Below are 26,650 nucleotides of genomic sequence, written 5' to 3'. Positions count from 1 at the left end.
AAAGTGTGTGAATGGAATTGCATCATGAAAAATCCCGAAAATATGCAAAATGCATGAGTTTAAACCTAAATGCAATGTACTTTTATGAAATAAAGCTACAAAATGGGTACATGAAATGCACCTAACAATATGCGAGTCTAAAACAAGTAAAGAAATCTAGATTCGATATCAAAAGGAAAAAAGAACACTCAAGAACTTACCCATCTTGAAAATGCTTGATGGATTAACAATATCAAAAGAAAAACATACGGATTTGAGTCTTAATAAATGGAACCAAAACACCCAAAAGCCAAAAAGCTTCGGTTTTTTTTCTTTTGTTTCTACTTTCTATCCAAATGATTTGATGCAGGAGGATGGTTGGTTGATTGCATTATTAGGAATTCGTTGAGGATGACTTTCACTGCAACTCAGAACCACCACCATCATACATGTAACCTCCTGCAACAATCACCAGTCACCTTAGGCACCTGTTGCAACCATCGCCAGTCACCACCCAAACTTAAATGAAATTAGAATCTGAAACCAGTAATCAACACCAAACTATAATCTGAAACCTAAATGAAACACGAATATGAAATCTAAAATCCATAAAAACCTAAAATCACTCACGAAATTCCCAAATAAAGCTCTAGTCTCACATAGACTGTGTTCCAGATGTAAAGACATGATATATGTACTTAATAAACCCTAGTCGAAAATCAAGGTGCCGGGAGTGAAAGTAGGTGGTCCGACAACAATCAATATCTAATGAAGAGAGAAACAAAATCAATATTTTGAGCGGTGGTGGATGGTTGTTTTCCGGCAGCTTCAAGCGATTGTTTCTAGCGAACATGGTGACATTAGGCTGGAGATGTGCATGGCCCAGAGAAGAAATGATGGTTTAAGCTTTTATGAAGATGTGTTATTCAATATTTTAGGGAAGGTGGAGAAAAGATAGATCGGGAAAGGGAATGATGTTTGGGTGGCGAGGCGGGGTTGGGTATGATGTGGACAATATTTCTTATTGTTTTCTTTTTAAGATTAATAACATTAAATTAATTGGAAAAGAAATACATAAAAGGCATTATGATCATTTTAAATTTGGCACAGATTAAAATCGCAACAAAACCATATATGAGGGATGGAACATGCAAATTTTAAACAAACAAATGACGACCCAAATTAATTTTAAAAAATAAGGAATAAACCTTAATTTTGACAACTAAACAGGAAACGATCCATGTAATTAACCCTAAATAAATATTAAATATAAGTGTTTGTATTTTAAAAAAAATTAAGGAAAGAAAAAGAAAAAAAAATACATTAGTTCACCATAGTACAAGTGTACAAGGGTCCCCTAATTCCTCCATTTTTCAACTGCCCTGCGGCCCCCAATTAAGATCCTGGGGGCTGTCAACCAAACAAAGAAACTTTCCTTCTGCAAAACCCTGCTACAATTAACGTTTCCTTTGTTTCTTCCATGGAATATTCCCACCTAACACTAAATCCTGCTTGGCTTTGTAAACCCCAAAATCTTCTTTGTGTAAATACAAACCCCTGCGGAGTAATCAATCAACAACCGTATCACTTTTCTCACCATACCAATCTCATAAAAATCCAATCGTAAATCTGACTTGTTTCCCTAGTTTTTCAAGTCAACCCATGGCTTCAATGACTGCCGATTTAGCTTTCGTCTCCAATTACCCAATGGCGAAAGCTTCTTGTATGGATTTAGGGAAAAGAGTATTTGGGGTTCCCGTTTCCCCTCGTATAATTTGGTCAAACAGGAGGAAATTGAAAAGTTTCGCTACGAGGGCTGTTATGCAGGTTGGAAGCATCGTAGAAGAATCGAAAAAGGAGGAGTGTTTGGGTCTTGATGTTGTGACAGAGACAGAATTGAGAGAAAAAGGGTTTTTGGGGCTGAGGAAGACGAAACTCGTGTGCACGGTGGGGCCGGCGTGTTGTTCTTATGAAGAATTGGAGAAATTGGCGTTGGCAGGAATGAATGTGGCTAGGCTTAACATGTGTCATAACACGAAAATTTGGCATCAAGATGTAATTAGGAAGATCAAGAAGTTAAACCATGAAAAAGGGTTTTGTGTATCTGTGATGATTGATACAGAAGGTAGTCAGATTCATGTCGCTGATCATGGAGGTCCTTCCTCCGTCAAAGCAGAGGTACACTTCAATTTCTTTTTTATTTCTTCGATTGAAAACAACATAAAGTTCTAATTTCGATGATGTTATTGTTCATCAGGATGGATCGATATGGTTCTTCACTACTGAAAAATTCGAGGGTTGTCGTCCTTTCACTGTTCAAGCAAGCTACGAAGGTTTTGCAGAAGGTTTGTATAGCTAATCAAGCTTCAAAATTGAAATCAATCCTGAACTAAAATCGTTTTTTTTACTTGATTTCATATGCTTTTCTGTATCAGGAATTAAAGAAGGTGACGAACTTGTGGTTGATGGAGGAATGGCGACTTTTCAAGTCATTGAAAGAAGCGGAAACGACTTACGTTGCAAGTGTATTGACCCTGGTTTGCTTTTGCCTCGAGCCAAATTGAGCTTTTGGAGAAATGGAAAACTCGTTGAAAAACATCATGAACTCCCAACATTATCAACAAAAGTGATCATTTAACTTTTTTGTAGTGGTTTTTTCTCATTATTAGAGTCACATCTAGATTAATTTTATTTATGGTGTTCGATTAACAGGATTGGTCTGATATTGAATTTGGAATCTCCGAAGGGGTTGATTTTATTGCCATGTCATTCGTTAGAGATGCCGATGCAGTCATACATCTAAAAAACTACTTGTTTAACAAAAATAAGTAAGCGCTTAAATAGCAAACAAAAGGACAAAATGAGTAGACTGAAAATTACAATCTGTTAATGTCATGTGATGATGTAAAACATGAATTTTTGCATGTGTAGATCGATTAAGGTTTTAGCTAAGATTGAGAGTTTGGAATCTCTGCACAACCTCGAAGAGATAGTGGAAGCTTCGGATGGAATAATGGTGGCAAGAGGTGATCTTGGAGTTGAAATACCACTCGAACAAATTCCAACAGTTCAAGAGAAAATCATCGCCCTATGTAGGCAACTCAACAAGCCTGTAATTGTAGCCTCGCAACTTCTCGAGTCCATGATTGAATATCCTACTCCAACACGAGCCGAGGTAATTACTTAATTTTTTTACTAGTAATAATATTTAAGAAATAATGATGTTACTTTCGATTTGATGTGTGAGAAAGGTTGCGGATGTTTCGGAGGCAGTTAGACAATATGCGGATGCATTAATGTTATCTGGTGAGTCAGCAATCGGATGTTTTGGAGAAAAGGCGCTTTGTGTGTTGAGAATGGCGAGCACACGAATGGAGTTATGGAGTCGTGAAGAGAATCAACAGCCATCTTTTCCTCAACGTGAACTTGGAGTCTCGTTGCCTGATCAAATTGCTGAACAGATATGCAACTCTGCTAGCCGAATGGGTAAATAAGTTAGTTAATTTTTTAAAAAATAAAAAAGAATTTGTATTTTTCTGTATTTTTCCTGATATTCAAAATGGGTAACGGGGAAAAATGTTATTTTGAAAAGGTATAATGGTTTAATCGCTAAAAAAAATATTACATGACAAAATTGATAAATTTGTGAAAGTACGGGGTTCTTTTTTGTACTTATGTAAGACCACTATGTGTTGGTGTACAGCTAATAATCTTGGAGTGGATGCGGTTTTTGTGTACACGAAACATGGGCAAATGGCGTCACTTTTGTCACGCAATCGGCCGATTCCCCCAATATTTGCATTCACAAATGAGGAAAGCACACAAATGGCGCTCAATTTGCAATGGGGAGTCATACCGATTTTCTTTGACTTGTCGGATGACATGGACGCCAACATGGCGAAAACGATTGATCTCATAAAAGCCAAAGGGATGTTGAAAGAAGGGGATGCGGTGTTAATAGTTTCAGATGCTATTCCAACCGTTTACCAAACGCTCCAAGTCAAAGTTATTTAGTACCTTATGCGGTTTGTTTTTTTTTGGTCAAATATGTCGTTTTGAAAAATGCAATATCACATGGGTTTATGTTTGGTTTGGAAAATGGAAAACTTTGTTCTTGGTAGCTGGTTTTATGTTAGTCAATTGTAGATGTTTTGTTTAATCTGGATTTGAATGAGAAACTTTGATTTTGAGTTCAAAAAGTGAGTAGTTTGACGTTGACTTTTTTTAGTGTTGGGTTATTTATTCATGAGTTGTCATTGACTTTGGAAAGTTGCAATATTGTATTTTGGTTACTTGGCATCTGGTACAGGAACAGTCGAACACAGAAGTATAAGATCAGAGTGTTGATTTGAAGTCTAACAAATCGAATATTCACATGTGAGGTCTTTTTAATATATCTTAAATTTATTTTTGTGTCAATTTTTGTTAGATGCTTTTTTTTTCTCTACTTGAAAATTATAGGGTGGCAATTGTTGCAAATTATAGGGTGACAATTAATGACACGGTATTACACAAATACATGACACGAAATGAAATTAAGACGAAACTAAATTTTGAATTTGTGTTCGTGTCAAGTGTAAAAAACACGATGTCGTGTCGTGATCGTGTTCAAAATTCGACACAAAATTTAAATGATTTATGTCTGTCATGTTTTTCGTGTTTGTCTGGTTTGTTGTGTTATATATGATGGAGTATTAATTAAATAAACTAATTGTTATTTTATGTTATCTTTGTTGTGTCATGTCGTGTTTGTTGTTTTTTAATCGGTTCGTTTTCGTATTAGTTAAAAAACACGCCATCGTTTCGTGTCGTGTTTGTGTTACATAAAATTTTATCATGTCATGTCGGATAAAAACACGACACGATTTCTCGATTTGTCATCCCTAAAAAATTATGATCTAAAATTACTTGTTCGATATTACTGATTTTGTTGGAAATGATTCTTTTATAATGTGATCATTAAGATAAATTGAATACTTTTTTCTTAAAGTAAAATTAACACAACAATAAATGATGTTAATTGATGACGTATCCCTTGGACCCACCCAATGAATAACATAAAACATGTAGCAGGTTACGTTGGCGGCCGTTGGGTCGTCAAGTCAGTGCCATCTGACAAGCGACTATGCTCCACGCCCGCAAACTCTCGCTCCAATCCAGTTGGATCGCGCTCCGCGGTAGCGAACCCACACATGCTTAGTCCTTCAACATACATTGTTGGCTTGCGATAAAAGGCAAACATTGGCCAAAGAGAAGAGCACGATCCTCCAATTATCTTCTTTGTCCCCTGTCAGATCTGTCAGATCTGACGTCCCTATCCCCCGTGCGAGACCAATCACAATGCCTTACTATAAAAGGCCTTCGTCATGAAGCTGTAGAGGGGAAGCTCTCATACCCTAACTCATAGAGTCATATAACAACTCTCTTCTCTAGACACTAATTTGACCGTCAGAGCGTTTTCGTGGGAGCCCCTCCCGGAGAACGTCTGACGTGCTTATCCTTCTTGGTGATATATGTTAATTCTTTGATCCCTAATAACAATATTTATGTATAACTTTGCAACTAAAGCTTGTTGGTTTTTACCAAATATTTGTACTATTTTATTTTCATTTTTTATCCAATAAAATTTCATACAGATTTGTTAATTTATTTATAATAAAGTTATAAATGTATTGAAAAACTCTTTTAAGTTTAAAAAAATCAGGTTATTTAGATTTTAGTTTATTTTAGCAGCTTGCAGACATTAAAAAACAAACAATCATTCTCTTTCATGCCGCAGACATTTGGTCCACATCTTCTACTGCAAATGTATGTATATGTGGTCCGTAGACTGCAAAAATTTTGCTTCAGAAAAAATAAACAGCACCTAAACGTTTACAAAGTTTCAGTTTTAATTCCAAAATTTTATTTTATTTCAGAAAAACCCTCAAGAGTAGGGTACGTTGTAGGTTTACCAAAATTAGCAGACTTCTTATTTAACTTGGTTTATTCCCCCCCCCCCCCCCCCCCCCAAAAAAAAAAAAAAAAAAAAACTAATCTTTTTTTTTCCTCACAAGACTAAATATTTTGACATTTTTTTTGATTTAAATCTAGTTGATATTTTATGCTATTCAATGATGAGTTTATTGTGATCATGATTATTATGATGCTTTGCATGCTTAGATGATAGATTTCTATTTTATGAAATTGCATGTTAAATGACGTTAACAATATTAAGTTAATTAAATAGATGTTGCATCTTATGCATGAAGTTCATTCTTTAGATGACTTTGAGTGGTCCAAATAGTTTATGACGTTTTAGAGATTATTGCACTTTGTATTTTTTCTAGGCTTGTTTAATCCCTCATGTCCAAGGGTCACTTTGTGTGGTCCAGACACACTTTACAAAGTTTTTGAGGTTTATCGAGAGAGTTGACTATTCTGGATAAGTTTTCATTAGCAATGTGGTACATTAGAGATGAAACAAACCCATGGACATGCCAACACCTAGACTTGAAAGGACATGAGACATGAAACATGCACAACATGTGATAACATAATACTCATATCTAAGCATACATCATTTCAAGTATCTATATACACAAAACTGGATCGTATTGTTACTTTAGGACTGCTTTATCATTATGTACCATATGCATGCTTCATCCTTCATATTTTTGCATGTCCACGGGCCTAGGATGTGTTCATTTGAATGAATTGGCTCGATCCAATCCGAATAGGTGAATCCAAATCGATATTGGTTTTCGAAACATAGATTAAAATAGTTCAAACTAAATTAAAAATCCGATGCGAACCAATCAAACTATAATTCGTTTTTTTAATGTTTAAATCCGAAAACTGATGTCATCTCAATGAACATCAAGATCCATTATTTAAAAAAAAAAAATATACAATTTTAATATTAACAAGGTAGATTTTTAATGATTAAATCCAAAAACTATTCATGTTATCTTAACAAACCAGAGTAAAGAAATAAAAGAAAATGATTAATTTGTGAATTTAAACTTATATTAATTAAGGCTTTTTATTTTGGACATAATTTGGGAAGATGAAGTATATCATTATCAGTACCATAATCTTATCGAGTCCTAATATTATATTTAAACTTTTTCATTATTAAAACATTATATTTTAAAGATCTATCACTTATAATTGTAAATTAATTTTGTATTTACATGATATTTATATATATATCTATTTTTTTTTAAATTACAATCTTTAATAAAAAAATAAATATAACAGAATAAAATAAAAATAATAGCAACTCAATAAAAATATATTATTATCTTTCGAATTTAATGAAGAAGCACGTTTCGTTCAATTTGTACAGGTGGTTTTTGTAGCCACGAAGCTCCACCAATCCACCACATAAATTCAGCGCACAATAGCAATCAACATCCCTTTCTACTCCAGATATAACAGATACTCGCAGGTTGCAGGCTGCTTCATATTTCTCTCTCACTTTCTATCCAAAAATCGATTAAGATCCCCAAATTATATCAGAAAACAGTGAAGAACATTAACAATGGCTTCTCTTAAGATGTTCAAAGCTGATTTATATCCGTTTTTAGCTTCCCAATCGTGTTTCCGACGGAATGAACGACGTTGTTCCACTGGCAATATAAGAATCGTTAAGTTCAGTCCAAAGCTAGTGATTAACAGAAGGTTTAGGATTTCTTGCAGAATTCAAGATGCTGATGATAATACTAAAACAAATGGTACTTTCTAATTCATGCATGATCACTTTCGTGTTGTTTTTTTTATCTCTTAATTAGAAATCCAATTTCTCTTCGATATTGCAAAATCAGAGTTTATGTTTAGTTTAATTGCTAAGGATATGTTGTATGATGGCTTTGGATACGCTGATAATCATTAATTTGAAGAAATCGAAAGCATTTCCAAATTGGGCGTCGAACGAATCTCAGATGACGAATCATTTTAACGTAGAAATACATGGATTGATGTTAATTAGATTGAAATTTATAATGTCAGGTGAAGAACCTCCGGAGTCTTTGTTTATGAAGGAATTGAAACGACGAGGAATCACTCCCACTTCATTGCTCGATGAAAGCTGGACTGCTTCCATTAATGATGAGATTAGGTATAACGAAGAAGATGGAAGCTTTTCAACCAGAAAAACTGTGTCAACAGATCTTGATAAAAGCCTTTTCAATCAAAGGGAGCAATCCATGGCATTGAACAGTGAGGGCCTTGAGGTTAAAACTTTTCTACTTCGTTAACATTCATATTATGTATTTAAGCCGATTTGAAGGATCTATGACAAATTATGTCATCTTTTTTGCATGATGTACAGGGTTTGATTCCACGAGCTAAAGTCTTGCTAAGTCTTGGAGGAACATTCTTCTTAGCATTTTGGCCATTGATCCTTTTAACCATTGGATCATTCACTGCTATTTATATTGTAAGCACTCTCTATTCATGATGCTATCATGGATTCTTTGTTTCATTTATGAATATGATTCATTGATCTTTTCCTTTTAAGTGATGATCATCCTTGATATATGTTTTTTTTTTTTTTTTTTTTTTTTTTTGGCAGTATTTTGGACCAAAATTTGTCCATGATGGTACCACAAAACAAATACAACTACCACAATATATTGATCCATATGATCTTCTAGAAGATGAACGAATATCCCAAACTTCACCAATGTTAAATTGATGCACATGGGTATTTATAGATTTTAGAGATTAAATGTAAGATTATGTTTGGATAAATCCTTTGGACGAGTAATGATGTCTGTCTGGATAGTGGCTGAACGAGTAATGATGTCTGTCTGGATAGTTGTATTCATAATGCATGCTTATATTTTAAAATGAATAAATCCTTTGGACGAGATTAAATGATTATTTTACCCATACATATAAAACAATTCACATTATTCATCACTTTTAATGGAGGAGTTGGGAGGAAAAAGAAGTATTGATATCAAATAAAGTAAATGTTATGGCTAATGTGTTATTATATTAACGTGTTATTGTGTTATTATATGAATGAAAATGTGTTTGGAAGACTTGTATATCTATTTAAGTAACAAAAAGGACGCAGCCTTTTATATGAGTTGGAAAGAAATAGACAATTAGCTACTTAACTTTTATATGAGTTGGAAAGAAATAGACAATTAGCAAGTATAAGGTACAAGTCATAAAGAATAAACTAAATGCAATCAAATAAGATGTACAAATTGAGAATGCATAAAAAGGAACATAACATGATGTCTTTAAATATCAAGTAATGGAATGTCGTGGATAAGACAATGGAAGCATTATGAAATGATATGATGTGCATTGAATGAAGTACAAATGGAAGTACAATGCCATATTCAGACTAAATTACCATAACGTGCAATAGGTTGTACGATGGAAGTACTAGATTATTTGGTATTTGCCATGTGAGTGTGTCATACACCATCAAAAGAACCTTGAAACTATTTGTAAACACGAGAGTTGGGGTTTAACGAAGCATATTTTATCAAGTGTAAACATCACATTGCCAGATTATCAATCGAAGTGAAGGTATAACATCAATCCTCATTTATGAACTTAATTGTGTAACACTCGTTTTTGAGAATGGATCGGCTAAAGACTTAAATGGGTCAAAGTTATGGTTTTTGGAGAAAATCACATGCCACGGTGTGGTAGGTTGATGACCACGGCGTGGCATGGAAACTTAATGAAAATGTGTTTGGCTTGTTTGCCACGACGTGACAAGGTGATGGCCACGACATGACAACTGTTGCAACCCAAACCCCATATTTTTTTAGGGTTTCCACCATATTTAAAGGCCTTATCTCTTTGTGGTGTTTTGGTCATTTGAAGGTTGAAGGAAGGCTTTGTTGAGCAAAGGATCAACTAACATCTTGTCTCCATCTCTTGGTGCATCTTATGGACTTGGGTAAGTCTCGAAGTTCCCACCTTTATGGTTCATCGTTGTAGATCTAGACTTTTGAGCTCATTTCCTTCATGATATGTTGATATGAATGGTTGGTTTTGATAAAGTTGGCAACTTTATTACTTCTTGAGGTCCCTAGGTCATCATATGTTTCAGATCTAGACTTTTATGTTGATTGGTGCCATGCATGGACTCTTGACCCCATTTCTTACCCTATTTTGACATAGTTTTGGGAGATACATGCATTAGACATGCATGTCCATAAAATAAGGATTTTTATGGTTCATTTGAGGGAAAAGAAGCCTTATGGAAAGTTGGAGCAAAGGACTTAAACGATTAAGTCCTTAATGAGGAAAAAATGGCTTCTTCCAGTGACCATGACATGGCCAAGACGTGGTGGAGACCAGCTTTGCGATTACGTTGTCCTGACATTCCCATGACGTGGCCAAGGAGGGCCCACAACGTGGCGATGTCCTTGTGACATCCCTATTTTCACAACCAATTTAAAACTTTTTCTTTATGCTTATTTAAATTCAGAGTATTAATTAAATTTGAAGAATTTGTTCCCAAAAACATAACATTTGCATATTTCCAATGAACATTTTTCATTATATAAAAAACTTGGGATGTCATCGTCAATACAAATGCATAAGCATAAACTTGTTTTAACAGGCATTGCAACAATTTGTTATACTATAGCCTAACAAGTCCTTAAATCATTTATCGTCCATGTGCCTTCATACCGCTACCTGTAATACAAGGAAACTAAGTATGTTAGGTTTGGGGGCCTGGTGAGCACATATGGTTTTCAACCCACAATAATTAAGTTCTTTAATTATATATTTCATATCAAATAATTTACCCGATTACCAATTCTGTAACGACGTAAATTTTAAAATAATTTTTCATTTTTCAAACATAATAAATCTCATATAATATTCTCAAAATCTCATGTATCAATGTCATCACAATAAAACATATCCCAGAATCCCAACACAGAATCTTCTGCCAGTGTGTACAAATCATGCCGGCGCCTTCCCGCGACCCTCGCTGATACCTGAAACACATATCACATAACACGGTAAGCATAAATGCTTAGTGAGTTCCCCAAAATACCACATACAACACATACGCCACTCGAGGCTACAGTACGACCCTCCGGTCGATGTGTCTCAGCGGGACCCTCCAGTCCCGTAGCTCGTTGGACCCTTTGGTCCGGTCATAGCTCGTTGGACCCTTCGGTCCGGTCTGTATCGTTGGACCCTTCGGTCCGGTCTATATCATTAGACCCTCCGGTCCGGTCTATACAACACATTGCATACATATATCACAATGCACATAATCTCATACATACACATAGCACACAAGACCCTTCGGTCTACACATAGATACCACTCTAGGTAATGTATAGTGAGAAGACTCACCTCGGCTAGCAGGTGAGCAAATAACCTCGCGCTCGGATCTCGAACTAGTCTCCTCCTAACACAAAGGATGAATATCTCTTATTAATACTCTTCTCACAACTCAGATAATCGAAGGCGGGTCTTTCTCTTTCTAACTCATTAAAGTGGTTAAAAGACCATTTTACCCCCTCCAAGGTCTCCATCACATATGTTGACCAAAACGCCATGGTCAACAGAAGTCAAACTCGAGTTAACAGTCCAAGTTTGACCCGACTCGTCGAGTGCACTCCTGCGACTCGTCGAGTCCCCTCGTATCCTCAGAAGTCTCAAAAGTCCAGCTCAACTCATCGAGTTGACCCCCAACTCGCCGAGTTATCGCACAATCAATCCATCGGGACAAACCCTTGCCGACTCGTCGAGTCAGGTCATGGACTCGGCGAGTCCCTTTAATCTGATTTCTCATTCAGACGATTTCAACCAGATCTATCTGTTGGATTAGGTGTCTAAGCCCATAACTATAATTGGTATGTACTTGAATTGATAGCAGCACAGTCCTTTTGGGTTGCCCTCAACCTAGCAACTGGACAAGGAAATTATGAAAGGAGAGATATTAATTTATAAGATTAATAAATTAATATATATATATATATATATATATATATATATATATATATATATATATATATATAAATGATTTATTAATATGTTAATGGATTAATATATTAATTAGAAATCATTATGTTTAATTAATTGTTAGCCAGAAATTAATCAGAATTGATTTTGGGGTTAAAAGAATTAATTATAAGGTGCAGGGACTAGTTTGCAATTATCTAATAGTTGAGTGGAAGGCTCTAGAAACCCCTTGGAAGAGGGTGGACGAAATCTTTAGGGGAAACCCTAATAATTTCGTCCATAGGGGCTTGGATAAGGCCCTTGGGTTTGCTTAGGCCCTAAGCAAAGGATAACTAGGGTTTCCCTTAAACCCTAAATCCCTCAGCTATATAAGGAGCCTCCTGGTTCATGTTTTTGGTCACTCTTTCTTTTGAAGAAACCCTAAGGCCGAGATTTTGCATACTCCCTCTCCTCTCTCTCTTCTACTTTCCTTCTTGCTAGTTTGGGTGTGATTCCATTAGAGGCATTACACTTGTGGTGCTAAAGCTTCCAAGAAGATCAAGATCAAGATCAAGGGATTATCAATTGTTTGCTATAACAATTGAAAGGTATGTAAACCCTAAACCCTAGTTTGTTAATTTCGAAATTAGCCTCTCTCCTCTAGGGTTCTTGTTTTGCAATTCAAAGTTGTATGTTCAATAGTTAAAACATAGATCCAAAGTAGGTTGCATGTGAACTTAGGAATTGTTTCTAGTTTATTTGTTGTACCTAAAACCCATCAGTGGTATCAGAGACTGGTTGTTTTAAATTGAATTGCTACAATTGTTGAATTGCAAATTAGGGTTTATAGCTATTAAACCCTAAAGGCCAAAATTTTCGATTTCTAGGGTTTTGGATCAAAGGGTTTTTTCGAAAACCCTAGCCTCCAAAGAACCCTAATCGAAATTAGGGTTAGGGTTTTGAAAACCCTAGCCTCCTCCCTTGTAAATTTCGAAATTTGCTTAGAAGTTTTAGGGTTTCTTGTTTTGGATAATTGTTGCTTAATTAGATTAATTGGATAATTATCCTTACCCTATTTTTCGAAATTTAGAGGGATAAGGATTAGGATTAAATTAATGGATTAATTTAATTAGATAATCCTTACAAGATTTAATAATTTGATTAATAGTTAATTAAAAGATAAATATTAAATCTAGTTAATTGGTTTATTTAAATTTAAATTTAATAGCTTAAATTTCGAAATTTATAAACCCTTGAAGTTTTAAAATGTTTTAAAACACACCTTATATATATATTATAATTAAAAGTTTAATATTATATATGTATAAGAACATGGTCAGTCAAATCGCTAGTATGCCTCATTCACGAAGCTAATCTATAAGGGGGGTATAAGGAAACTGCCTATAAAATGGTAGTTGAATGGGTGTCCACTCTCACCCACCGCTTCCTTGATTAGTGGAGGGTCGTTAGCAGAACGGATTTGATAGGACAACTACTTCTCATTAAAAGTATAATGATATTAAAGAAAGTACTAGAACATTATTTTCAAAATCCCAACTCTAGTTACTTTAGGAAAAATGTGAAAAGTATGCTAATCCATGAAATTGCACATTATGCTTTATTGGTCGTTAGTGGAGCGTGTGTGGTTAACCAGCACACTAAAAGGCACTAATAAAGAGTAGTAATGGGTATCTCATAATTGTCATTTTGATGGAGCGTGTGTGGTTTACCAGCACATCAATAGTTAATGATAAAGACAATGAGGTTACCAAGCACATTTGCATGGTTATTCACATCTTGTTTGTGATCCTCGGCATCCCAGTCACAAATAGAAGAGCATAATCTGAGATTAAAACATGCCATTGAATAGTTTCAATGTATCTCAAAAGAATTAGGAATTTCACTTCGTTTGTTTCGTCTAATGGTGGAATTGGTGAATCGTCATTCACCTACCTTTATGAAATTTGCACTTGGATCTCGGCATCCCATTTCTAAGTTGTGAATCTTCATAGTTGGATCCTAACCTTTATATTATATCTTTGGGTTATTCTATTAAGGTATCTTGAAATCTAACTAAAACTTTCTTTCTTTTCAGATGTCTACTCCTGGAAACACTTCTGCTTCATCCTCCTCCAACCAGAACTTCTCTTTGCTCAATATCTGCTCCAAAGTCGTTATGGATGGCTCAAACTATAACGATTGGATGCGCAACATCAAGATGGCTCTTCGTTTCGAGAACAAAGAATATGTTCTTGAAAAGGAGCTCAAAGAGCTTGATGAGAATGAAGCTACTCCTGAAGATCTTGCTGCCTACAAGAAACATTACGATGATGCTACCAAAGTGGCATGCATCATGGTGGCAACTATGTCCCCAGAACTGCAGAGGTACTATGAGGACTACTGGCCTTTCGAGATGAACAAGGACCTTATGGAAAAGTACCATAAGCGAGCTCGTCAAAAAAAGTTCGAAGTAGTCAAGTCACTCATGGCTTGCAAGATGAAGGATGGGGAGTCGGTAGTGTCACATGTGCAAAGAATGCAACGCTACATAGAGCGTTTGGTCAAGCTCAATATTCACTTTGATGAGGAATTGGCCATTGACATGGTCTTGAACTCACTTCCTGAATGTTATGGTCAGTTTATTCTAACTTACCATTTGAACAATACTGAGCAGACCTTGGCCCAATTGCACAACTTGTTGCAGACAGCTGAGGCAGGGATGAAGGGTAAAAGTATACCCTCCACACCTACGAGTGCCCCTGTTTTGGCTATTGGACAGGGAAAGGGGAAAAAGAGGAAAGGTCCTCCCAAGCAAAACTGGAAGAGCAAGGCTCAAGCTGGGTCATCTAGTAATGGCCCAAAGGCTAAGCCCAATGGTTCCACTCCCCATGTTTCTGATCCAAAAGAGGCAGTTTGCTTTTACTGCAACCAAAAGGGGCATTGGAAGAGATCTTGCCCACAATATCTGCAAGATATCAAGGATGGCAAAGTGAAGCCATCTTCGGCAGGTATTTACACTATTTCTGCTAATAACTCATTATCTTCTTGTTCATGGGTCCTTGATACAGGATGTGGTTTTCATATCTGTTCTGATTTGCAGGGTCTAAAGGAAAGTGAGGAGATAGAGCGAGGAAGGATAAACCTGATCATGGGAAACAGAAAGTCTTCACCAGTAACCAAGATCGGAGTTTATCAGCTTCTGCTTAGTAATGATGTTAGATTAGATTTAATAAATTGTTGCTATTCGTCTGAGATGACGAGAAACATTATTTCATTTCATGCATTGTTCAGACAAGGTTTTACATATTCTTTTAATGATTTGAATGGTTCAATTTCTGTTTATAAGAATGGTGTTTTTATGTTTGAAGCTTTGCCTTGTAATGGTGTGTATGAAACAGTGACTTGTGTTGATAGCCTAGGAAATGGTGTACTTAATATTGACTTGTTTAATAGTGTAGACAAGGCATGCTTGTGGCATTGTCGTCTTGGACACATTAACAAGAAACGCATAGCCCAACTCCAAAAGGATGGAGTGTTGGAATCATTTGACCTAAAGTCAGATGATATGTGTGAATCTTGTCTTTTGGGAAAGATGACAAAATCACCATTCACAGGGTCTTGTGAAAGAGGTGAAGGTCTGTTGGATCTCATACACACAGATGTGTGTGGGCCCTTCAGATCAACTACAAGAGAAGCTAATCGATTCTATGTGACTTTCACTGACGATTATAGCAGATATGGATATATCTACTTGATCAAGCATAAGTCAGAAACTTTTGAAAAGTTCAAAGAGTTTAAGCATGAAGTCGAAAATCAATTGGGCAGAAAGATAAAGATACTTAGATCCGATAGAGGCGGGGAGTATCTTAGTATCGAGTTCAACGACTATCTGAAAGAATGTGGGATAGTCTCACAATTGACTCCTCCTAGGACACCACAGTTAAATGGTGTAGCTGAGAGGCGCAATCGAACCTTGTTAGACATGGTTCGTTCTATGATGAGTCGGGCTTCGCTTCCTATTCACTTCTGGGGGTATGCCTTAGAGACCGCCGCCCACATCCTCAATCTTGTCCCTACAAAGAAGGTTGCCAAAACACCTCACGAAATGTGGACAGGGAAAGTTCCCTCGTTAGCACATATTAAAGTCTGGGGTTGTGAAGCTTTCGTAAGACGAGAGACTCACGACAAGCTAGCAGCTAGAAGTGAGAAATGTGTTTTCATTGGTTACCCAAAGCAGTCTTTTGGATATTTGTTCTACAGGCCTAGTGAGAACGTGGTCTTTGTAGCACGAAGAGGAGTCTTTCTTGAAAGAGAGCTCATATTCAAAGAGGACAGTGGGAGCACTATTGACCTTGAAGAAATTCAAGAGTCAGCCAATGAAGGAACCTTAGATGACACTAGCATTCAACCAGAGGAAACAGTTCCTGTTGAACCAATTGATAACTCATTACCTCTTAGAAGATCCACTAGGGTGAGTGTGCCACCTGAGTTGTATGGTTTTCATATTACTTCAGATGGTGACACATTCATAAGTGACAGAACACTGGTAAACTTAGATGAACCAGTCACTTATAAGGAAGCAATGGCAGGCCCAGAGGCTTCCAAGTGGAAAGAGGCAATGGACAGCGAGATTAAGTCCATGTATGACAACCAAGTTTGGAATTTGGTTGATAGTGCACCAGGTCGCAAGACAGTTGGGTGCAAATGGATCTTCAAGAAGAAGACAGACATGGATGGGAATGTGCACACATTCAAAGCTCGACTGGTTGCAAAAGGTTTCACTCAAACCCCAGGGGTTGACTATGATGAGACCTTCTCACCAGTAGCTAAGATTAAATCTATTAGGATATTGCTCGCCATAAATGCCTTCCATGATTATGAAATCTGGCAGATGGATGTCAAAACTGCTTTCCTTAATGGGAAGTTGGCTGAAGATGTTTACATGAGTCAGCCAGAGGGTTTTGTTGATGCAAAGTTCCCCAATAGAGTGTGCAAGCTTGAGAAATCCATTTATGGATTGAAACAAGCATCTCGCAGTTGGAATCTTTGCTTCCATGAGAAAGTCAAAGAGTTTGGTTTCTCTAGAAGTGAAGATGAGTTTTGTGTGTATATCAAGGCTAGTGGGAGTATAGTAACTTTTCTGGTGTTATATGTCGATGACATATTACTCATTGGTAACGATGTTCCAACCTTGAAAGAAGTTAAGTCTTGGCTTGGAAAGTGTTTTGCCATGAAAGACCTTGGAGAAGCTGCCTATATTCTTGGGATTAGAATATTGAGAGATAGAAAGAAGAGACTAATTGGACTTAGTCAGAGCACATACTTGGATAAGGTACTAAAGAGGTTTAGTATGGAAAACTCCAAGAAGGGAGAGCTACCTATCCAGAGCAATACCAAATTGAGTAAGACTCAATGCCCGAGTACAGATGTTGAAATAGATGACATGAGTCGTGTACCTTATGCTTCCGCTGTCGGATCGATCATGTACGCTATGACATGTACTCGCCCTGATGTGGCATTTGCTTTGAGCATGATCAGTTGCTATCAGGGAAACCCAGGTAGAGCTCATTGGGTAGCAGTTAAGAATATACTCAAGTATTTGCGAAGGACAAAGGACTGGGTCCTTGTGCTTGGTGGCAGTGATACTTTGAGAGTAGATGGTTACAGTGATGCCAGCTTTCAGACGGATAGAGATAACTTCCGTTCTCAGTCAGGCTGGGTGTTTTTACTGAATGGAGGAGCAGTTACTTGGAAGAGTTCCAAGCAAAATACGGTGGCTGATTCTACTTGTGAATTAGAGTACATAGCAGCAAGTGAAGCGTCGAAAGAAGCAGCTTGGTTGAGGAACTTCATCGGGGATCTCGGAGTTGTTCCAACCATCCAGGAGCCTATGGAACTGTTCTGCGATAATGAAGGAGCGGTTGCCTTGACAAAGGAACCAAGAGATCATGGTAAGACCAGACATATCGACAGAAAGTACCATTTCATCAGACATAGAGTAGAAGAAGGCCATCTTATAGTAAAGAGGGTGTCATCTGAAGATAACCCAGCAGATCCTCTCACAAAGGGTCTGAGTAGGGCTAAGCATATTCAGCATGCTCGGAGCATAGGACTGAAAGATGATATTAGTTTTAGTAGTTAGATTAGTTTTTGAAACTTGTAACAAAGTAAATGTAATTGACTTTTGGTGATTAAATAATAAAGTATTATTTATAAGTTTGGCTACTACCTTTTGTCGATTGTTTATTATTGTGTTTCATTTTTGCATGTTTTACTTCCTGAATAATGAGATTATTCAAACTCCACAGTCGCTCGTACTCTTGGAAGTAAGTAGTGAATTAAGACTGTCATGAATTGGATTGCAGATTGTCTAAGGATAGACATGGCAATAGAATTGCTGCAATGTTCATGAGTACTCAGAAATTGAGATTTGAGTATTGGATAAACCTTCGCTCAGAGTATTACTTCATGGAATTCATCACGAGTAATACTGAGACGATAATATCTTATAATCTTGAAACGAAGATATATGAGTTGTAATTTACAAGTCGGTTGTGCATTGGTGATACGAAAACGCATCAGTAACTTGGTGTTATAAAACGTATTGTCATGCATAATTTGATGAGTAAAAGATACAAGCATATGAGTCAACGTTTATTCGTTCCTTTTGCCCTAACAGGAAAAGCGATATATGTGGGCCCCTCGATGATTTGGTGTTGACTTATGTGCTGGGCCCAGCCAGGACTAAATTGATGTGTTCGATTAGAAGTCCTACATCATCACAAATCAGGAATCGGGAGACATAGATTCTGGACAAACAGATTGATTACATTCCATGTCTTTTGTCTGGGGATATTAAGCAGAACGAAGGGTTATATGATCACTTATCTTAGGACACGTAACTGACTGGGTCAGAGTTCGGCAGCAGCTTTTTGGAAGCTACAATTTGCTGGTCAAATTTAGAAGGCATACTAGCAATTATAGTTACAGACTTATCCAAGTGGGAGACTGTTGGATTAGGTGTCTAAGCCCATAACTATAATTGGTATGTACTTGAATTGATAGCAGCACAGTCCTTTTGGGTTGCCCTCAACCTAGCAACTGGACAAGGAATTATGAAAGGAGAGATATTAATTTATAAGATTAATAAATTAATATATATATATATATAAATGATTTATTAATATGTTAATGGATTAATATATTAATTAGAAATCATTATGTTTAATTAATTGTTAGCCAGAAATTAATCAGAATTGATTTTGGGGTTAAAAGAATTAATTATAAGGTGCAGGGACTAGTTTGCAATTATCTAATAGTTGAGTGGAAGGCTCTAGAAACCCCTTGGAAGAGGGTGGACGGAATCTTTAGGGGAAACCCTAATAATTTCGTCCATAGGGGCTTGGATAAGGCCCTTGGGTTTGCTTAGGCCCTAAGCAAAGGATAACTAGGGTTTCCCTTAAACCCTAAATCCCTCAGCTATATAAGGAGCCTCCTGGTTCATGTTTTTGGTCACTCTTTCTTTTGAAGAAACCCTAAGGCCGAGATTTTGCATACTCCCTCTCCTCTCTCTCTTCTACTTTCCTTCTTGCTAGTTTGGGTGTGATTCCATTAGAGGCATTACACTTGTGGTGCTAAAGCTTCCAAGAAGATCAAGATCAAGATCAAGGGATTATCAATTGTTTGCTATAACAATTGAAAGGTATGTAAACCCTAAACCCTAGTTTGTTAATTTCGAAATTAGCCTCTCTCCTCTAGGGTTCTTGTTTTGCAATTCAAAGTTGTATGTTCAATAGTTAAAACATAGATCCAAAGTAGGTTGCATGTGAACTTAGGAATTGTTTCTAGTTTATTTGTTATACCTAAAACCCATCACTATCACTCTAAACTATAGATCTATCATCCCAAGGCTCAATAATTACGTAAAGCTTCGATCTTTACGTTCATACATGATGCTATTGCTTCAAAACACCAATACATGCTCTTCATGAAGGTTTTTGCTCATCAACCCTCATTTGGACCACTAAAGCTGAGACATCTAGACTCTAAGGACCTTAGGAGGTCTAGATCTGAGGTTTCCAACCACAACCAGGTCTCATTCGACTCATAGATTCAAAAGAATGGAAGCAAAGCCCTAAAACTCCCAAAATGAGATCTAGTACAAGGAATGAACAAGATGAGAACTTTGTACCTTCTCTTAGCAGCTGAAACACTCAATACCACAGATCCACTGCCTTCCTTTGTTCCCCATCAAGAAGCTCTTCATCCTTCTCCGTAGAAATGCACCAAGAACCACAATATGAGCTTCTCTCTCACTCTCTAGCTACAATAGCAAATAGGGTTTGCTCTCAGGGGAAGGTAGCCGCAATTAAGGCAATAAATGCCTTTAAATAGGTCCCAAACCCGGGAAATTAGGGTTTCTCTGCCCAGCACCTACTCGACGAGTCCCTCCTCTGACTCATCGAGTCCATTCATTAAATCCACGCGACAATCTCGACTCGACTCGGCGAGTTGGTCCCTCAACTCGTCCAGTCCCTCCTTAAATTTCAAGATTAACATACACAATAATGTCCCTGAAAATCCGGATGTTACAATTCTCCCCCACTTGAATTAGATTTCGCCCTCGAAATCGCTTCTCAACAACATATAGATCTAATCCAATAATGGAACAGCACCATCCAAAGGATCTCATACCACACAGCTATCTTTCTCTTTGGGCACCTGAATCCAACAGGAACTCCTCCCTGGAAAAGGACAGACTCACTGCCACTATGCTACCCCTCCTGACTCTCAAGAGTCTGGAAACTGTAGTATCTCGATACACAGCCAGACCGCTCTCTTCAGGTGTCACCTCGTTATTCCCTCCTCGAATAATAAACCCCGATAGCTCACTGCACCTCTGATTCTCTGGTGGGGACCGATAAAAACAAGTCCATGCCCAAAACTGGCTACCGATCACTCGTCCCAGACATGATAAACAACCCAGATCATATACCAAGGAATGGAAGGATCACGTCACACCAGGGACTCATCCACTATACTGCAATCAAATCCATCTGAACAACGAATCCTCAACACCCTGACCTCAAACACAGATAATGATCATGCTTGTTCTGAAGCGTCCTCCGACATCTAACAAACATAAACCTCAGCTCCCCTCTCAAAACTGAGCACCGGGTCCTCACCCGACCCAACAGATGAACCTCTAAAGGTTACCCCTTGCATGTCCCAAAATGTCTCGTCTACTTCCTTTCCACAACAACTATCTCGGCCCAGTGTGACACACACCAGTCACGGAGTTCGCTGTACCTCAAGCGAATACTGAATTCGACTCACTCTCGATCTCTGTCGTCCACTACTCATTAGTTCCATGCGTTTCACGGTTTTCTCATACCAACGAATTGACCCACTCCGGTCCAAGACACCATATGGAACAATACCCCCTTCCAAATGAAATGCATCTCTGAATCTGGAATCTCATTCTGTCTACTCGATACACTACTAGAATCGAACTCAACTCGAGAGTCTGATCTGACACAGAATTGGAACCAGTCGTCCCAACGAACCACTCAACTCATGACTCATGACCCGCAACTCATGCGCTCTTCACTTATCCACTTCCCTTTGGTTGCGACAACCATTACTCAATTCAGAATATAACAACTCCCGATAATTATGGAGATCCCAGTCTCACCCCTGATTCGACCACCAGGCTCCCACAAAACTCAAATATTAGGGCTACCCAAGCCCAAAACTCCTCTGTCTCACGCTCTGATCAGAGAGTACTTCGTCGCAACATTCTCTTGCTGACTAGTGGGTACTACGGCTCCCTGCAGTATCACAACAACCTCTCACTGAATAGTGAGTACTACGGCTCCCCGCAGCATCACAACAACCTCTCACTGAATAGTGAGTACTACGGCTCCCCTCAGCATCACCACAACCTCTCACTGAATAATGAGTACTACGGCTCCCCGTAGCATCACCACAACCTCTCACTGAATAGTGAGTACTACGGCTCCCCGTAGCATCACCACAACCTCTCACTGAATAGTGAGTACTACGGATCCCCATAGCATCACCACAACCTCTCACCGAATAGTGAGTACTACGGCTCCCCGTAGCATCACCACAACCTCTCACCGAATAGTGAGTACTACGGCTCCCCGTAGCATCACCACAACCTCTCACTGAATAGTGAGTACTACGGCTCCCCGTAGCATCTCCACCCTTGCTCTTACCACTTCATGATCTCATCCTCAGGTCGACGCCACACTGCGATCATTAACTCATGCCCTGCGGACCAACCATAGGTGTACATACTTACCCAAATTATGCATTGCTATTTCTGACGACATCTGCCATAACAAAACACATTTCCCTGCTGCAATCCACATTCTCGAATAATCCCGTTTGATGTCAACTAGCTGAAAGGGCTCCCACTGGAACCGTAGACACCTGATACACCACTCATCATCCCATAACTCAAGTCTCAAAATAGTCTGAAATTTAGAACATCATACTCGGATACCTCGGTACACCATCACAGAACCTCATGATGTTCTGTCTCAACCACTGATCTCCTACTTACCGCATCATACACAGATACAACAATGCGTTCCTTCAGGATTCACCACTAATCTTCATGCCACACACGGTCTTCGATCGACAGCCACCTGCCGTGGAGACACTCATCCTTTCCTTACCTCGCGGCAAACATACTGCCCAGATACTCTGATGAAAGATCGTAACCAAAACTACCCCACAGGGCTCACCCCCAACCTCGGAAACCGAAAATCTCAATATCTCTCCTGTTTCCCACTAGAACAGAAATAGCAGCGCTCAGGTCACAGAAAATGACATCTCCACTATCGTCCGGTCGCTCAGCCCAGACCGTATTCTCCAATAACGCACCATCCCTACTCATCCCTGAGTCTTGCGACTCTAACTGGCATCTCACCAAAAATCCCTCGGAGCTAACTCGATTCCCCTTTCAAGCGATGCTCCACTAAAACTCGTTCATCATGGCCCTCTGGCCCCATACTCTTTCACATCTGATCTCTGTCTAGACAATCACCACAGAATAACCGGTAAACCAGAAGCACTTACCGCCACGAGTCAGAGTACTCGAACCATGTGGCCACCCCTTGATCTGCTATGAATCATGGTACCCGAACCACGTTGTCTCTTCTCAATCCGTTACGAATCATGGTACTCGAACCATGTTCTCCCTTCTCAATCCGCTACGAATCATGATACTCGAACCATGAAATCACCTCTCGTTCTGCTACAAATCATGGTACTCGAACCATGAAATCACCTCTCGTTCTGCTACAAATCATGGTACTCGAACCATGAAATCACCTCTCGATCTGCTACAAATCATGGTACTTGAACCATGAAATCACCTCTCGATCTGCTACTTAGATCCTCCGGAATGTTCCCTGTATCGAGTATGGGTCCTCTGCTTTCAGTAGTACGGGCCCATACTACCTGCCACATCTACCCATACTTTCTGCACGGACCATCCCCGAGTTCCTAAGTAGCTGCTCAACCTTCTCGATCACCAATCCTGTCACGTGTGTTCGCTCCTCTGCGAAATGTTCTACTCTTGACAGCGTACTCATCTGACTAGGGTCACCCTTTCCTAAGCTCTTCCTAGGTTCTCACACTTCTCCGCCATCAGCTGCTGAAGAACTCCTTATGATGCCAGCCATCTACCTCCTGAATATCGTCATATTCACTTAGTAGGTGACTCCGATCATCAAGAGTTCCACAAAGCATGAAGCAAGCAGCAATCGGACATCAAATAATTTCTACCAACATGTAAAACCACTCTAGGTTATTACCCACTTACTCTCCTCATACTCAAAGGATATCACCGAACTCAAGCAACTTTACCCCACACGGGCATCTGACTACTCTCTCAGTAGACTCCTCAAATGCTCATCTAGGTATCTCTCCTAGATTACTCCTCTACTCAGATCCCTCTCTAAAAGGATTCCTGCTGGATACTCATACTCAACACATACTCGAAGGCACATCACATATAACAGCAACTCCTAGGCTAAGGCATCACAAATCAGGACACTCTAGTCCTAAAATATGAATACATAGCCTATCTCTAGCATGCATAGCATATCACATAATATCTCATAACACATAATGTAAGGGTATTTTGGGAAATCACCGTTCGGGCGCTGGCTGATCGTACACACTACTCCGTTCTGATTTTCTCAAAAATCTTTTACTCTTTTTAGAAAATTGTTTCTTTTATGAAAATTCCGTCAAATCCTCAGTTTGAGTTCAGATACATCCGAAGGTGCATCCGAATCCCTCAAACCAAGGCTCTGATACCAACTTGTAACGACGTAAATTTTAAAACAATTTTTCATTTTTCAAACATAATAAATCTCATATAATATTCTCAAAATCTCATGTATCAATGTCATCACAATAAAACATATCCCAGAATCCCAACACATAATCTTCTGCCAGTGTGTACAAATTATGTCGACGCCTTCCCGCGACCCTCGCTGATACCTGAAACACATATCACATAACACGGTAAACATAAATGCTTAGTGAGTTCCCCAAAATACCACATACATCACATACGCCACTCGAGGCTACAGCACGACCCTCCGGTCGATGTGTCTCAGCGGGACCCTCCAGTCCCGTAGCTCGTTGGACCCTCTGGTCCGGTCATAGCTTGTTGGACCCTTCGGTCCGGTCTGTATCGTTGGACCCTTCGGTCCGGTCTATATCGTTGGACCCTTCGGTCCGGTCTATATTGTTGGACCCTCCGGTCCGGTCTATACAACACATTGCATACATATATCACAATGCACATAATCTCATACATACACATAGCACACATGACCCTTCGGTCTACACATAGATACCACTCTAGGTAATGTATAGTGAGAAGACTCACCTCGGCTAGCAGGTGAGCAAATAACCTCGCGCTCGGATCTCGAACTAGTCTCCTCCTAACATAAAGGATGAATATCTCTTATTAATACTCTTCTCACAACTCAGATAATCGAAGGCGGGTCTTTCTCTTTCTAACTCATTAAAGTGGGTAAAAGACCATTTTACCCCCTCCAAGGTCTCCATCACATATGTTGACCAAAACCCCATGGTCAACAGAATTCAAACTCGAGTCAACAGTCCAAGTTTGACCCGACTCGTCGAGTGCACTCCTGCGACTCGTCGAGTCCCCTCGTATCCTCAGAAGTCTCAAAAGTCCAGCTCAACTCGTCGAGTTGACCCCCAACTCGCCGAGTTATCGCACAATCAATCCATCGGGACAAACCCTTGCCGACTCGTCGAGTCAGGTCATGGACTCGGTGAGTCCCTTTGATCTGATTTCTCATTAAGACGATTTCAACCAGATCTATCACTCTAAACTATAGATCTATCATCCCAAGGCTCAATAATTACGTAAAGCTTCGATCTTTACGTTCATACATGATGCTATTGCTTCAAAACGCCAATACATGCTCTTCATGAAGGTTTTTGCTCATCAACCCTCATTTGGACCACTAAAGCTGAGACATCTAGACTCTAAGGATCTTAGGAGGTCCAGATCTGAGGTTTCCAACCACAACCAGGTCTCATTCGACTCATAGATTCAAAAGAATGGAAGCAAAGCCCTAAAACTCCCAAAATGAGATCTAGTACAAGGAATGAACAAGATGAGAACTTTGTACCTTCTCTTAGCAGCTGAAACACTCAATACCACAGATCCACTGCCTTCCTTTGTTCCCCATCAAGAAGCTCTTCATCCTTCTCCACAGAAATGCACCAAGAACCACAATATGAGCTTCTCTCTCACTCTCTAGCTACAATAGCAAATAGGGTTTGCTCTCAGGGGAAGGTAGCCGCAATTGAGGCTATAAATGCCTTTAAATAGGTCCCAACCCGGGAAATTAGGGTTTCTCTGCCCATTACCTACTCGACGAGTCCCTCCTCTGACTAGTCGAGTCCATTCATTAAATCCACGCGGCAATCTCGACTCGACTCGGCGAGTTGGTCCCTCAACTCATCGAGTCCCTCCTTAAATCTCAAGATTAACATACACAATAATGTCCCTGAAAATCCGGATGTTACAAATTCTCATTATTCTCACATATTGACCTTAAATTACTGGTCTTAAGGGACCTATCCTATGGATCATTATCAGCAACGGGTAAACAATATTACTTGGGGGATTCCTCTAGCAATATATGTCAATAAGGCAACCATGAGGGTGGGATAAAGTACATAAAATGAACAAATAGTTCATTAACACCTACAGGTTTCCAGCCTGCCATAATTTCCACTAGACTGTTTAGAATAGTCCATGGTCGTCATCTATACTCTGCTAGACAACTGATTCATCAATAGTCAAGTCCTCTCGTCATCATCTCATCCTTTTCATCACCCATCACTACCCATTATATTATATATATAAAAATACATATATGATTAGATAAAGTAAAAATCATATAATTTATCTAACATAGATATCAATGAATACATATAATAGGCACACATAACATTTAATCATCTAGATATTAATATCTATGTGTAAGTTGAAAGTAAGTATGCACTCACTTGTTAAAGTGGATGACTAGAAAGTTGGGCATCGCTTCGCTTCAACACTTAGCCTTTCCTTTGATGTGACCTAAGTTCATATTACTAAGTCTCAGTCTTATATTCTTTGTGACTGATGATAGACTAGATTCGTCAACAATCCCAA

The 26,650-nt window shown here is 38.7% G+C and overlaps 2 protein-coding genes across 2 annotated transcripts; both read left to right on the top strand.

The window, feature by feature from the left end:
- Positions 1-1,340: 1,340 nt before the first annotated feature.
- Positions 1,341-4,197, top strand: LOC145124695 (pyruvate kinase isozyme A, chloroplastic-like). The gene is made up of 7 exons (XM_079060137.1): positions 1,341-2,157; positions 2,237-2,324; positions 2,415-2,605; positions 2,692-2,807; positions 2,911-3,154; positions 3,231-3,465; positions 3,683-4,197. Exons 1-7 carry the CDS (start codon positions 1,642-1,644, stop codon positions 3,991-3,993), a joined length of 1,701 nt encoding a protein of 566 aa, XP_078916263.1. The 5' UTR covers positions 1,341-1,641; the 3' UTR covers positions 3,994-4,197.
- A 3,169-nt stretch (positions 4,198-7,366) lies between these two features.
- On the top strand, positions 7,367-8,847 carry LOC145123531 (uncharacterized). Its single transcript, XM_079058741.1, has 4 exons — positions 7,367-7,697; positions 7,972-8,195; positions 8,294-8,401; positions 8,537-8,847. The coding sequence occupies exons 1-4, from the start codon at positions 7,505-7,507 to the stop codon at positions 8,657-8,659; spliced, it is 648 nt and encodes a 215-aa protein (XP_078914867.1). The 5' UTR covers positions 7,367-7,504; the 3' UTR covers positions 8,660-8,847.
- The last annotated feature ends 17,803 nt before the right edge of the window (positions 8,848-26,650 follow it).

This window comes from Lactuca virosa, chromosome 7, assembly GCF_052849685.1.
Source record: "Lactuca virosa cultivar CGN04683 chromosome 7, Lactuca_virosa_CGN04683_v6, whole genome shotgun sequence".
NCBI lineage: Eukaryota > Viridiplantae > Streptophyta > Magnoliopsida > Asterales > Asteraceae > Lactuca > Lactuca virosa.
This window is presented reverse-complemented; position numbering and strand designations above follow the sequence as displayed.